Below are 12,958 nucleotides of genomic sequence, written 5' to 3' on the forward strand. Positions count from 1 at the left end.
GGTTTGTTGTATCTTCTTTTTCTGTATTTTCTTTTCTTTTTTTTTAATCCCAGAACAAATAGCTCTGGTGGATAATTCTCTGTGAGGGCTTTCACTGTAATGAGTAACTGGGCTTCCAAAAAGCTGTTTTATGAATAAAGTATATAAGCTCCCAATCAAAAAAACGCACAGAAATCAATGAGCTTGGAGTCACACTCAGGGCGGAAAATTGCCCAAACCAATAGCCTGTAGTGAATCAAAAGAGAGCATGGTCCTTTCAGATAATATTAACGATGATTTTCTTCAGGCTATTGCCTACATGTGGTAAAACAAGACTTGTTACCCAATTCAGATGGAGAAAAGACACCTCATACACCTGGACATCTTCTGGTGGCCTGAGATGGCACTGGCAGGTCAAATGCACCTCTGGGATAATTCTACTGAGCCAAAGAGGCTGTACCAAAGAAGTGTTTACTGAGCTGGAACAAGTGTCTAATACTTGTATTTGCTGTAAGGGGTTTTCACCTTTTCAGAAATGGCTGTAATTTGTTTTGGAGATGAATAACTTTCCACCAGGTCAGAGTGAATCTGTTGGAAAAGGACACCAGAGGACCTTTAAGCCTTTCTCTCCCATGAGATGGGTATGGAGGTGGAAGTGCCCACCCTGTAGAGGCTGCATTGATGATTAAACATGAACTTCACATAAGAATGTATTATTTTCAACCTCAGAAATATTTACCAAAAAATCAGGGATCACGACCTACTGGACAAAAGGAAAACAGTCACAGCCCTGAAAGCTGGAGAGGACCGGGCCATACTGCTGGGGCTGGCCATGATGGTGTGCTCTATCATGATGTACTTCCTGCTGGGAATCACGCTGCTGCGCTCCTACATGCAAAGGTAACTTCATGGCTGGCCCTGGTCTCACATCCCCTGCTGCAGCTGACTTCATGTGGCTTATTCTTTTGGCTGTTTCATTAAAGGTTTATGATTGTTCATTTGGTCAGCACAGACCTAACTCTGCGCTTCCTTGCCCCAGTATAAATTAGGCACAGCCACAGTGGAAGCAATTTGAGTAATACTGGCATAAAGTGGGGGAAGAATTGGAACTGTTTGACAAAATCTCGATCCACAGGCTTTAGACTTGGCACAGTTTAACACCAGCATAATATCCATATCAGCTGGCCTGCAGTCTGCTGAACCATATAAGCTTCTCAGGGGCTGTTGCTGCAAAGCCCAGACTCAGGACAAAAGACCAAAAAAAATTTTGCATCCTTGAGAAACAGCCCACTTCTAAATGAAAGATGGAAAATTAATTTGGGAAAGAAATCAAGTTCTTTGTAGCACGTAGTTTTCCATGTCTGTTATTACTTTCATTTTAACAAGTGAAATCCTTATGAAAGATAGTAATTTGCTGAAAGCAAAAGACCATCTTCCATCATTCCTGCACTGCATTTAATTTTTCTGAGGCTGTCTCTGCCATGGAGCAGAGAGCTTGGCCTGTGATTCATTAACAACATTTGTAATCAGTTTTCAAGCATCAGCTCTATTTAAAACCCAGCACAGACTGCAGTTAGACTGTCAGTGATGGGTTTTTCCTGCCCTGATTGGTGGAGTTAAGAGAATGAAAAATGTGTAACTGGGGATCAAAATATTCGTCTGCTATGCCCCAAACCACACTAAGGCAGGGGCACATGCCTGGAACATCTTGGGTTAAACACCAGAGGCTTCTTCTTTAGGCACATGCAAGAAGTGCCTGCAGCTAACTGGTGTGAGCATCCTCAGTTATACTGGTGCACCTGCATGAGAATATTCCCTCTTGACCCTGCAGTGATAAGGAATGCAGATGAGGATGAGCTGTACTCATTTGCAAGCATCTTATTTATGAGATAAAGTTATTTGTCCCTTTCTAAATCAAGGCAAAATTTTGATTTTGAAAACTGAGATCAAGACCTGTTAAGTATCCAAGAGTATTTGCTATTCCAAATTGCTCTCCTAGATCTTTCAGCAATATCAGGGTCAATTGCAGAGGCTGCTAAGGTCAAAATTGCTCACGTGGAAAAAGTTGATTTATATTATATGATATGTGAAAAAAAATTACCAGATGATATCAAAACACCTCCAGAGTATCAACTATTCCAACTTCACAAGTCTGTGGTAGGTAGGTGTTACTTTATTACCCCCCTGCATGAAGAAAACAGCAGCCAGAAAAGTGAAAGTGAGGAGAAGACAACCCAGGAGCCTTTGCTGTCCCTTTTTTCCACACAGACAGATTTCCTCAGGGGTTATTCTCCTTTAAAGCAATACCCCTCCAACAAATACTGCCTTGGAGGGTGAAAAAAATCTTTTCATTCAATTTCCCCCCAGAAAACATCACATAATTTAATATAAATGTAAAACTGAATATACAAGCAGAATTACTGCTTAAGTAAACCAGCAATGGAATCAGTTAGAAATCTTTTTTTGCTGTGCAAAGCCCCTCATAGGTTTTTTGAGGGGCAAGCACACCCTCATCCCCTTTGTGGCAGGGCCAGACACCTTGGGGTGAGCTGAGGGGCTGAGCACCATTAAAGGGGAGCCCTGGGTGGAACCTTCCCCCAGCCCACAAAGGGCTTTTGCAGAGCCCTCAGTGTGCCCTTTCCCCAAGGGAAACACTGCTGTAGATTTTTAAATAAGTGCCAGTGAACATTGCTAGTGCACAGCCAGGCTCCAGGGTTCCAGTTTTAGCCTCTGGTGGATTGGAGATGAGAGGAAATCCTCCAGAAAAGTTACAGCCACTGACTTAACTCAGAGCAAACCGAGCAAGCTGCCACTAGGAAAATCTTTCCCATAGGTAAAGATGCAGGAGAGAGTTCCTATGTCTTCATGTATATGAGAAACCATACTCTGCTGATTCAAAATTGTCCTCTCAGCCTCCACTTTAAATTGACCTGGACTTTGAGTTAACCCTCAAGTCTTAGCTCGGGTGTCTTGTCATGCAGAGAGCCTTTCGTGTTGTGCTCTCCCCAGCACAGGCTGCTCAGTTTCCTTCTCTCTCTGCTGGCACCCTTTCAAATACACCTCCTCCAGCACCAAAGTTCCAGTTCACTTTCCATTTACGCACAGGCATAAGTGAATAGAGTAATTTTGTAATTGATTTTGGGTAATTTTCTGCCCAAAGGCTAAACTTTGGGTGCTACAGAATGAAACTGTCTGTGATGTGTGACTTGAGGCAGCCCAGGCTTTGCTGCAACACGTAGCCTCTCCTGCAAGATGCCCCCAGTACATCTCTGATGGGAATCCTGAGATGGCTTTAGTGCTTATTTGCCTAGTCTTGCCATGCTCTAATGTCTCTTTTTTTCCTGCTTAGTGTCTGGACAGAAGAGACTCAGTGCTCGCTTCTCAATGCATCCATCACAGAAACCTTTAACTGCTCATTTAACTGCGGGCCAGAGTGCTGGAAAATCTCTCAGTACCCCTGCCTGCAGGTGTATGTTAATCTCACCTCTTCTGGCCAGAAGCTTCTACTCTACCACACCGAGGAAACAATGAAAATTAATTCTGAGGTAGGAGCACAGAATAAAATTTGTTCCTAAATGGGTTTCTGGAGGGCTTCTCATCTCATTACATCCATTCCTCACTTGAGAGCAATATAAGGCTTCCAGCTCCTGCTTCACGGATAAATACAGAGCAGAGAAAGCAGAAATCAATGCTCACAGGTCTGGAGAGGGGCAACTTTCTGCCTCCATCCATCCCACACGGGGTGCTGTGCCCCACTCCTCCCTCACCATTTTCAAGAGCTTTACAGGAGCAGGGGATCATCGAGCACTTGTCACACTGATATTCTCATCGAGCTGTGGACAAGTCACTTCCCACCCAGGAATGGCTCCCCATGACAGTGAACACCCCTAGAAATGTGCAGTGAGAATGGAAATGACACCATTTCTGCAGGTGGTGGGGAGAGAGGAGAGCCCATCTCCACCTCTGGTGACAAACTCTGAGCCTGAGCAGCTCCCCTGCGCTCAGCCACTGCACTCACCCTGCAAAGACCCCGAAAGTTTGCTGAGTGGGGGGTGCCAAGGCAAAAGCAGCAGCATAAACATAAAAGGCCTGGCTTTGGGGTGTGAATAAATAAGGAGCCGGCCCATCTTTACAGCACAGCTGCTCTGATTCCAGATGTTGGACTAATGGAATTATTTTGAGCAAGCCTGAAGAATTTCTGTCCCTGCTTCTGCAGGTACAAGCTCCAGCATTGCCCCATGCAGGGGGGATGGAGAGAGCTCCTGTCTGGAGGCTGAAGGGAGGCAGCAGATTGCAGAGAAGGCAGAAGCAGGGCAGCTGTGAGCCTGCCATGGGCCGTGCATCACTCCCTGCCTTCCCCAGGGAAAGGAGAGATGGGAAATGTCCCACTTCTCCCCACCTCCCTTTCTTCATATTAACAACTCCCGTGTCCCTGAGAGTGCAAATTGGAGGGAGCTAGGACGCAGTGGAATGATTACAGGTGCCAGATTTCCTTTAACTGCTTGGTTATCCAAGGTCACTGAACCCCAAACTTGGCAAAGAACACCCGGAACAGCAGAGCCCCGGATCAGGCTGCTGACAAAGTAACCTACTGTGTTTCTATTTATGGCAGCTGTTCAGTAGAACAAATTAATCCTGCATATTAAGATGAAGTGATATTAAAATTAGTCAAAGTATGGCATGGTTGCACTAGGCTGCTTATTCTGCTGGATAATTAACTCTCATGGCTGGGAGATGGAGTCCTCTGGCTCTGAAGTGAAATAGAGAAGAGTTCCCCCTTTTTCCCCTCCACTCTGGCATCAGTGCAGGAAGAGGCACTCACTGCCTATGAAGCCTGAGGCAGGACAGACCTCACTTCCTGCTGAGGCAAAAGCAAAACCATGATGTTCACGCCTCAATTTGATTAAAAGAGATCAGATAAATCTCTATGCTCCACTGACTCAAATAGAGAGATTCAACATAAATCTCCACATTCTTTTATTGATCATTTTTGCTTACTGAAATGGACTTTGAAATTCTCCCAAATGCCACCTCCTCTTAATTTAGTGTAGGCACAGTTAATACTTCTCCAGCCCAAGGTTGTTTTACAGGTTAAGCTCTGCTTTCAGGAGGATTCCTAGGTTTTCCTGGCATGCTGCTGGCTATGTGACCTGAATACAAAAGCAGTTTTGAGTGGAAGTTTGCAATGTCTATAAAATACCTGTCTTCTTGCTCGTGGCTCAGATCAGCAGAGTTTTCCAAGCTCAAATCAACACAACCAATCTCAGCATTCCAGATGTGATTTCCCTCTTCCCTGGCCAGAAAGCATCCCCATGCAGCAGGAAAGGAGTCCTGAGCAGTGCTGGGTGGTGATGCTCCAGCTGGGTGCTAAGCTGTCTCTCTCCATCCATTTACTCACATTTGTGTTCCCTGTCTTCACCTTTGCCAAACAAACAAAAAATAATCCCATGCCAGGCTCACTGAGCTCTGATATTACTGGGGGACAACACAGAACACAGTCCTGACATTTTCAAAAGCTGACACCCCTCCACCAACCTCTCTGCTTTGCTGAGCACCACACACAGGGACAGAGCAGCATCTGGAGCCTACCTCTCTCTTCTCCCCACCAGCCAAACTCCACTTTGATTTTAAATCATGGTTTATCCAGAAGAATTGCTGTCTAACCTGGCTGTCAGCTCAGAGGGTGGAGTAAGGAGTAGGTACAATTCATACTGAGATCTACAGCATGCTGCTGCCAGTCTCTGGTGGGAATCAGTGGGAAGTCAGTGAATATCTGTCAAGCTGCTTGACTCTTTCCAAGAAAAGCACATGAGATTTTTTTTCTGGCTTTTCATTGCTCTTGCTGTGCCTACTTTATCTCCAGCCTTTAGGACAAGCCCAGCCCCTTGTCAATACCACAGGCAAAACAGTTTAAATGCTTCTATGGCTTCACTTTCCTTCCTCAGCTGCCAAAGGCTCTAACAGCCTGTGCAAGAGATAAATCAGCCACAGAGCCAGGCTGTCACCATGAGGAAGGGCTGTGGTAGTTAAAGCAATTAAAGAGGCCCCGTTTTGATCTTATATTGTGTAATTTTGACTCTTTTCATGTCATTGGAGCTACTGCTGGTTTGTATCGGTTCTCCATCAGTGAAATAACAAGAAGGATTTAATCACCAAAATCAGCTGTAACTGCCTGGGACTCAGAAACGATGTGGATTCTCAGGGTTTCTCACTGAAGACTCAGGTGTTTATAAGCCAGGAAGGAGTTTGCTTGGAGCAGGGAGGGGAAGCAGAGGTGTTCAGCTGTGGATTCCAGTAGGGAACTGGAGACTTTCATCTGGAGGAATCAATTCAGACACAGGATTCCTCCTTCAATCCTTCTCCAAACCTGTTGCACTTCCCAAAAGAGGTGTAAATTGACATCCTGACCACTTTCTCACAAAGATTGCCACAGCTCATCCTGTCTAAGTTTCCAGGCTCAGCTTGGACACCAATCCCAGCCACAGACATATGATGAGAGTTGTGTATTTCACTGCCCAGCCTGAACTGGGGGCTTTTCTGGCAATGACCTTTTTAGTGTATCTTCATTGATTTAAGGGAAACTGCCTCCAACTCACCTGGAGAAATTGTGTGATCTCCATCCTAGGAGACATTCATAACCTGACTGGACAAGTCCCTGAGCAACTCTGCACTGAGCAGGGCACTGGACTGGATGTGTCCAGAGGTAGTTCAGACAGGATACTTACCCAATGCTTTATGTTAGAAAATAAGAGATGAAAACATTAATCACAACTTCTATTTGTAACTGTCTGATAGATCCTTCTTGTGCTCAGATTGCAAGGAACACAAGAATCACCTTTCTCATGCTGTATCACAGAATCTTGGCCTGAGGTAGAGCACCAGACATTGTTTACTTGCAGATTTCCAACTGTTTGACAATGCAGATGTGCCAAAAACCAGCAGAGATATAATTGTCTACATTCACAGGTACAGCATAACAGTTGTGGGTATAAAATTCCTTACCAGGCATTGGAGAAAACTATTGAAAATTTAAACTGTGGAAAACAAAAGAAATATCAACATATCCCATTATTTAGTCTTCCTACTTGTTTGCCAAACACTTATGAAACACAGCTCTGGGATCTCACTGGGAAAGCTGAGATGCTGAAGGAGGCCAGGAGCACCCCACGACCACAATTTAATGTCCTTGTGCTGAGCACCAAAGCTAAGATCAAGATGTTTCCAGGGTCTCAGGAGAACCAGAGTGAGGCAGACAGCACACAAAGGGCACACATACCTTGGAGAGCATCTAGCAGACCAAATCTTGGAGAGAGACACGGCTTCAGCACAAGGAGTCTGGATGAGAGGCAAAATAATTCAACTTCCCTTGCACTCCACAGTTTCATGCTCCCAGCCCCTCCATCATGGGCAGCCCAACGCAGCTGGGGCTCTGTGCCTGCAGGTCCAGGGAACAGCTCAAGTTCTGCTTCAGGTCCCCTCTGAGAACACTTGGACAGTACTTGGACTTACTGCACTCTTGGGATATTTCTGTAAACTTAGAGCCCAGGAATCTTTCATCCTTTTGGCTTCTACATATCTTCTGTTTTCTGTCAATGGGAAGTTGTATTTTGCAAAAGTAGCCAAGTTCTCATTTAATCACTTCATTCAGGATACTTCATGGGAATTCCAGAAACAGAAATGAATAGCAAAAAAACAACAAGAAAAAAAAACCCAAATTCCCCCAAAAAAACCACAACACAAACCCATTTGAACTGGAAATATTGCTGTTATGACAGTAATAATTTACTAAGGGAAAATGAGGAATGCCTCACTGAGAAATTTCCCCTACTTAGTAGATTATGATCTATTAAAGACTCGTGGGCACTGGAAAGAGGGCTCATGACTTTGGACATTTAGACAAATTTGGTCAGAGTACAAGAGAATATCCTATAGGGAGCAGACACGCACCAGCAGCAAGATGGATGAGATCTTAATGCTCTGATATTTTTCATCTCTAATTTCTAGAGCTCTATGAAATATTCGTAATGGCAGTGTGGCCACGCTCCACCATTAATGCTCCAGTCTGCTAACGCCAGACAATCTCTCTGCCACGCTTCAAATCATATTCTGTGTTAATAACTTGCCAATGAATCAATCGAATCTTATTATGAGGTTAATCCTTTGATCATAATTAGGATTAGAGATTTGTTGCAGTATGTTAAAAAAAGAGAATTCACGGCACATCACAAAAAAGAACGGAGGGACGTTTAGAAAGTATGTACATTAAAACAGAAATAATCAAAACCCATGGGTCACATTATTTTAATCAAAAACATCTTCTTTCCTTTGCAAAACTCACTTTCATTAAATTTCATTTCATTAAATTATCTGGGGCTACTTTAGGTTCTCACTAGGACAAGCAGCCTGCTGGGTCCCCCCTGCTTGTCCAACAAGAAGTCAAGCAGCAGATTTCCGCTCCTCCTGAAGCAGTTAATCACAATCCTGTGCAGGTGTAGAAAAATTTCAGATTTGGTGGGGTGTAAGTGCACAGAAGGGAGAAGGAAGTGAGAGACCCTGGACTGCTCCCATCAATCATCTTCCAGACCAGCAGGAGCAACAGCAAGTTGAGGGGTTTCTGCTCTAAGTCAAAAATTGAGGTGGCCTCAGTCCTGTGTCTGCCGACCACCTCACCAGCCCACACCAGCTCTGTCAGGGAGTGGTCAGCAGAGCCCAGGGCCACTGTCCTACCTTTCCCATGGAATATCTTCAGTGCATGGACTCCATAAGACAGTTTTTAAAATAACTTGCCTTTAGTATTCTCTGGAAATCTAGGTTGCAACTGTGCTAGATAGAGCCACACCCAAATCTTATTTCCTTTGGGACTAAAACCAAAAATCCAGGATCAGCTTCAGTGGAGAGGAACTGTTGAACTTATGCTGGGGTCAAAAGCAAAAACCTCACTAAGAGCCACCCTGGCAACCAGGCTGATCTTCAACTAGAGGCTGAATGAGAGTCCTCCGGGCTGTCAGTAGGATAACCTAGACCACTTATTTGTCTCTAGCTGAGGCATTACCCCCATGAGAATATTTGTGTAAAGGTCTCTCTTCATCCCTCCCCACTCTGAGTGAACTCCTGTGCCCACTGTGATCACTTTGATCCAAGCCAAGCGAGAGCTAAACTACCAGATTTGTATTTACAGAAAGTCAATTACCCATCTAACTGCAAGCATGTGTGTGCCACTTAAGGTGAAGAGGTACTTCATCAGTTCTATTTTTGCATGTGTAAATTAGCAATAATAATATATTCACCTACCTCACAAGGCACTGTGCAGATTAAAGCATTAATGTTTGAACAGCACTTGGAGGTGCTCCAATGGGAAATTCTGTAGATGTGCAAAATATTGAGTTTTGCTGTGATAAATTCATTATTAGCGTAATAGTATTCCACTCTTGTTGTGAAAAGCATAATCATCTGGAGATTTCCCCACTTGCCACCTGCAAACAGACACTGTAACAGGTTTGGAGACATTTTTCTCCCTCTGTTTTCTCCCCAGTGTTCGTACATCCCCAAGTGCGGTAAGAACTACGAAGAATCCATGTCGCTGGTGAATGTGGTGATGGAAAACTTCAGGAAGTACCAGCGCTTCTCCTGCTTCTACGACCCCGAGGGCGTGCAGAAGAACGTGATCCTGACCAAACTGTACAGCTCCAACGTGCTGTTCCACTCCCTGTTCTGGCCCACCTGCATGATGATCGGCGGCGTCGCCATCGTCGCCATGGTGAAGCTGACTCAGTACCTTTCCCTGCTCTGCGAGAGAATCCAAAGGATCAGCAGATAGGAAAGGAGACTCCTCCGAAATTTAACTGCAGCGAAAATACTGTTTTTTCTCATTCTTCACCAAAGAACCTTAAGTTTGTAATGTGCAAGTCTGGTATAAGTTCCTTACTATATTCTTCTAAGTAGAGCAATAATGCAAAAGCTGTTCTATATGCAAACATGATGTTATTATTATGCAGACAACTGAAAAAGTTACTGTTTTGTGTTGACCGTCTCTATGATCTTGTTTTATGCTGGGATTAGTACTTTCTTTTCTACAGCCAAGATAGGGCTCAGTGTGACCATTGGCCAAGCTTTAGTCAATTGATGTTTTCGGTGTAAAAGATTCTGGGGAAATTCACTGCTGGACAAAGGGCAGCCGACCACTTGTGCATCATTGAGGTCTCACACCTGGCTCAGTCCATGGGATGGATTTGTGGCTTTGGCTTTTCTGGTACTGGCTGCAGAGGAGAGGGGAAAAAATCACTGATATGGGGTTCTTTTAATGGTAAGATGGCACAAAAATGATGTATTTTGAGGTCAGGTTGGGATAAACATACAGTATTTTCAGCCTCAGTAGGACTTGGTGATGCTTTGTGTTTGCTCCCTCAGTTCAGAAGTCAATTGTACCCCTTGGTGTTTGTAAGGTCTTTTGGAAAACACTTTGGAGTTTTATTTTGTGTAGTGCTATAATTTTCTTCTGTCTTATCAACATAAGTTTTGTCACTTGCAGAAGCTGTAGCCAAAAAGCAAAAAACACCTTGTTCCATTTTGTATTCTAGTCTGAGCCCTATTGATGGAGGTGGGACCAGAACTCCTTATGTAAAGGTTTATTATTCATTTGTCTTGTATTTGCTACCATATCACTGTAAAGAAAAAAAATAACACTATCAGCTATTTTTTCATTTTTTACTTCCAACTATTTTAGATTTTTTTACTTGATATATATACAGATATATATATATATATATATATATACATATAAAGGAAAAGCTATATTATATCTAGTTGTGTATTGAAACTTGTTATGGGGGGGGGTTTCCTTTATTTTTACCCACTGGAAAATGAACAGTACAATTCATGTATTTGTAACCTTCATCCTTGGATAATATCATAACACGGAGAAGCAGCACTGCAGGATCTTATCCAATATTCATGATGTTGTTTCAGTCAAAGGTCTCTGTTGCTGTGACATGGGAAATGACAAAAATCTCATCCAATTCTATGGCTCTATTAACTGAATTGTTAGATAATCATCATAACACATTTGGAAATCTCTCCTGACCTTAACTCACCATGCAGTGCTGGCTGACATGAATTATGATTTACAAGACCCGGAGCAATGATTTATTGGAAAAACTGAGAATCTGGCTAAACTGTAGTCCTATCTGTCAGATATTTACCACAGTATACTTGCCAGTTTAATTTCACACACACTGTAGTCACAATTTCTGCATAATTTATTTATATTCCCCTATAGAAAACAGTCCTTCCTATGTTTTAAAGACACCTCTCTCAGTTTCTCTTGTTGCACCCAGACTGAAGGACAAACACAAGGCACATCCTGGGAGCAATCCTGTGAGCTTATTATCCAATAGCTCAAAGAAACCATACAGGCCTACTCAAACCAAGAAAATAACATTTTTCCCTTCAAAAAGACTGCAAATCAAGTATTCTGCCTAGTTCATCTATATATATGTAAGTACCTTTCCTCATCATAGCATTAAAAATTTCAAGATGTTACAAAACAAGTCATGCAAGTGTAATGTGAGCTGTAAAAAAAAAAAAAGTTCTCAGCAGTGAAAATAAACCTGCAATCTTGTAATCAGTAGTATAATTTTCCTTAGGTAATTAAATTCCTGGAGGGTGGGGGGATAATGAAGGTTCCAAAAATATGTAATAAAAATATTCAATTAAATCTTCCAGATTTCAGTATCTGCTGCCTTCAGATCTGGCTTGTTTCATCAAACTGCTTTCTGTAGCTCCCATTACCAAGAAAAGAGGAGTGCTGGTGCACCAGGGAGTTCACAAATGTTCATTTGCAAAAACTCCTTTTTGATCAATATGTTGGAATTGCAGGAGCCAGCCCTGGGAGATCTGGGAACCTCAGCATGAGTGGGGCTGGGCTGTGCTGCCAACCACAATTCCCAGAGCAGGAATGCTGCAGGGCCCTGGCAGCACTGAGCTTTTCCACACCACCAGCAGCACTCGTGCTGGCCATTTGCACAATGATTTACGTGCCCTGTGACATTTTTGGTGCCTGTGTTTGTGTATTTTCCCTTGGTGGCAGGGAAGCTGATTGCTCCTGACATTTACACATCAAACGCTGCTTTCAACATATCCTGCCATAAAACATTTCACCAGAGCTCCTGTGGGTGAAACATCTTGCTGCTGTTGTAGGCTATAATCATTTTGTTGACATTAAGGGAGAGATCTGTGGGAGAGCAAAACAACTTGAGTAATTGGATGGAGCGAGGTAAAACAATAATTTTGAAGGGAATTATCCATCTGATCCCTGGCACTGTTAACCCCCTACTGAAGTGTTAGCACTGCAAATGGGATTTTTGACGACTCCTGCTGCCCCAAAGGGAGGTGGTGTTTCAGCAGGGATGTTAGTCTGTCCTATTTCTTTCTCTGCTCTATTTTAATATCATATTTTCCCCTGCAAAAGGCATTGATGCTCCTATAGGCAGCTCAAATGCATGAGAAGAACATGTCATGCAATTCAGCAGCCAGGCAAACCAACCCTTGTTTCTAAGACTGGTTCTGACTCTTCCCAGCACAAACATTTCCACTCTTGATGTCCCAGCTAGACATTTGGGACAGCAGGGACAAACCTATCCTGGAAAACCCTGGAAGGGAGAGGTGCAATATGGAAAATGTTGTGCAGTATTTCCAGGCATCAGAAGCCTATGACAAGCACTCTTGTGTGACCTTGTGTGATTTTAAACATTCATCAGTATTTCAGATACCAAATTCCCATGGCCTTTTAGTAGTTGTCATTTTCTTAATTAGATTTTATATGTCAAGCCTTATTCCTATTCTGGAAGATCTAAATCTGAAGCTGAAGTGTGAACATCCTTGCTGTAATACTTTGAAATTTGGCACCTTGCAGCAGATTTATAAATGTCACCAGCTAGGACAACAGAGAGTTTATTTTGATTTAGTTTTCTTCATTGAGGAG

The 12,958-nt window shown here is 43.2% G+C and overlaps 1 protein-coding gene across 3 annotated transcripts in view; it reads left to right on the plus strand.

Moving 5' to 3' along the window:
* LOC121336541 (calcium-activated potassium channel subunit beta-2) overlaps positions 1 to 11,692 on the plus strand; it is a 142,042-nt gene extending 130,350 nt beyond the window's left edge. For 2 of the 3 annotated variants that reach the window (XM_041405828.1, XM_041405829.1), the window contains exons 3-5: positions 709 to 879; positions 3,329 to 3,524; positions 9,512 to 11,692. In XM_041405828.1, the coding sequence (XP_041261762.1) occupies positions 709 to 879; positions 3,329 to 3,524; positions 9,512 to 9,796 (652 nt within the window). In that variant the 3' untranslated portion in view covers positions 9,797 to 11,692. The remainder of the gene's footprint in view (positions 1 to 708; positions 880 to 3,328; positions 3,525 to 9,511) is intronic. The other variant, XM_041405830.1, reaches the window with a different exon arrangement.
* The last annotated feature ends 1,266 nt before the right edge of the window (positions 11,693 to 12,958 follow it).

The sequence above is a fragment of the Onychostruthus taczanowskii genome, unplaced genomic scaffold (genome assembly GCF_017590055.1).
Source record: "Onychostruthus taczanowskii isolate IOZ18803 unplaced genomic scaffold, ASM1759005v1 scaffold24, whole genome shotgun sequence".
Taxonomy (NCBI): Eukaryota; Metazoa; Chordata; class Aves; order Passeriformes; family Passeridae; genus Onychostruthus; species Onychostruthus taczanowskii.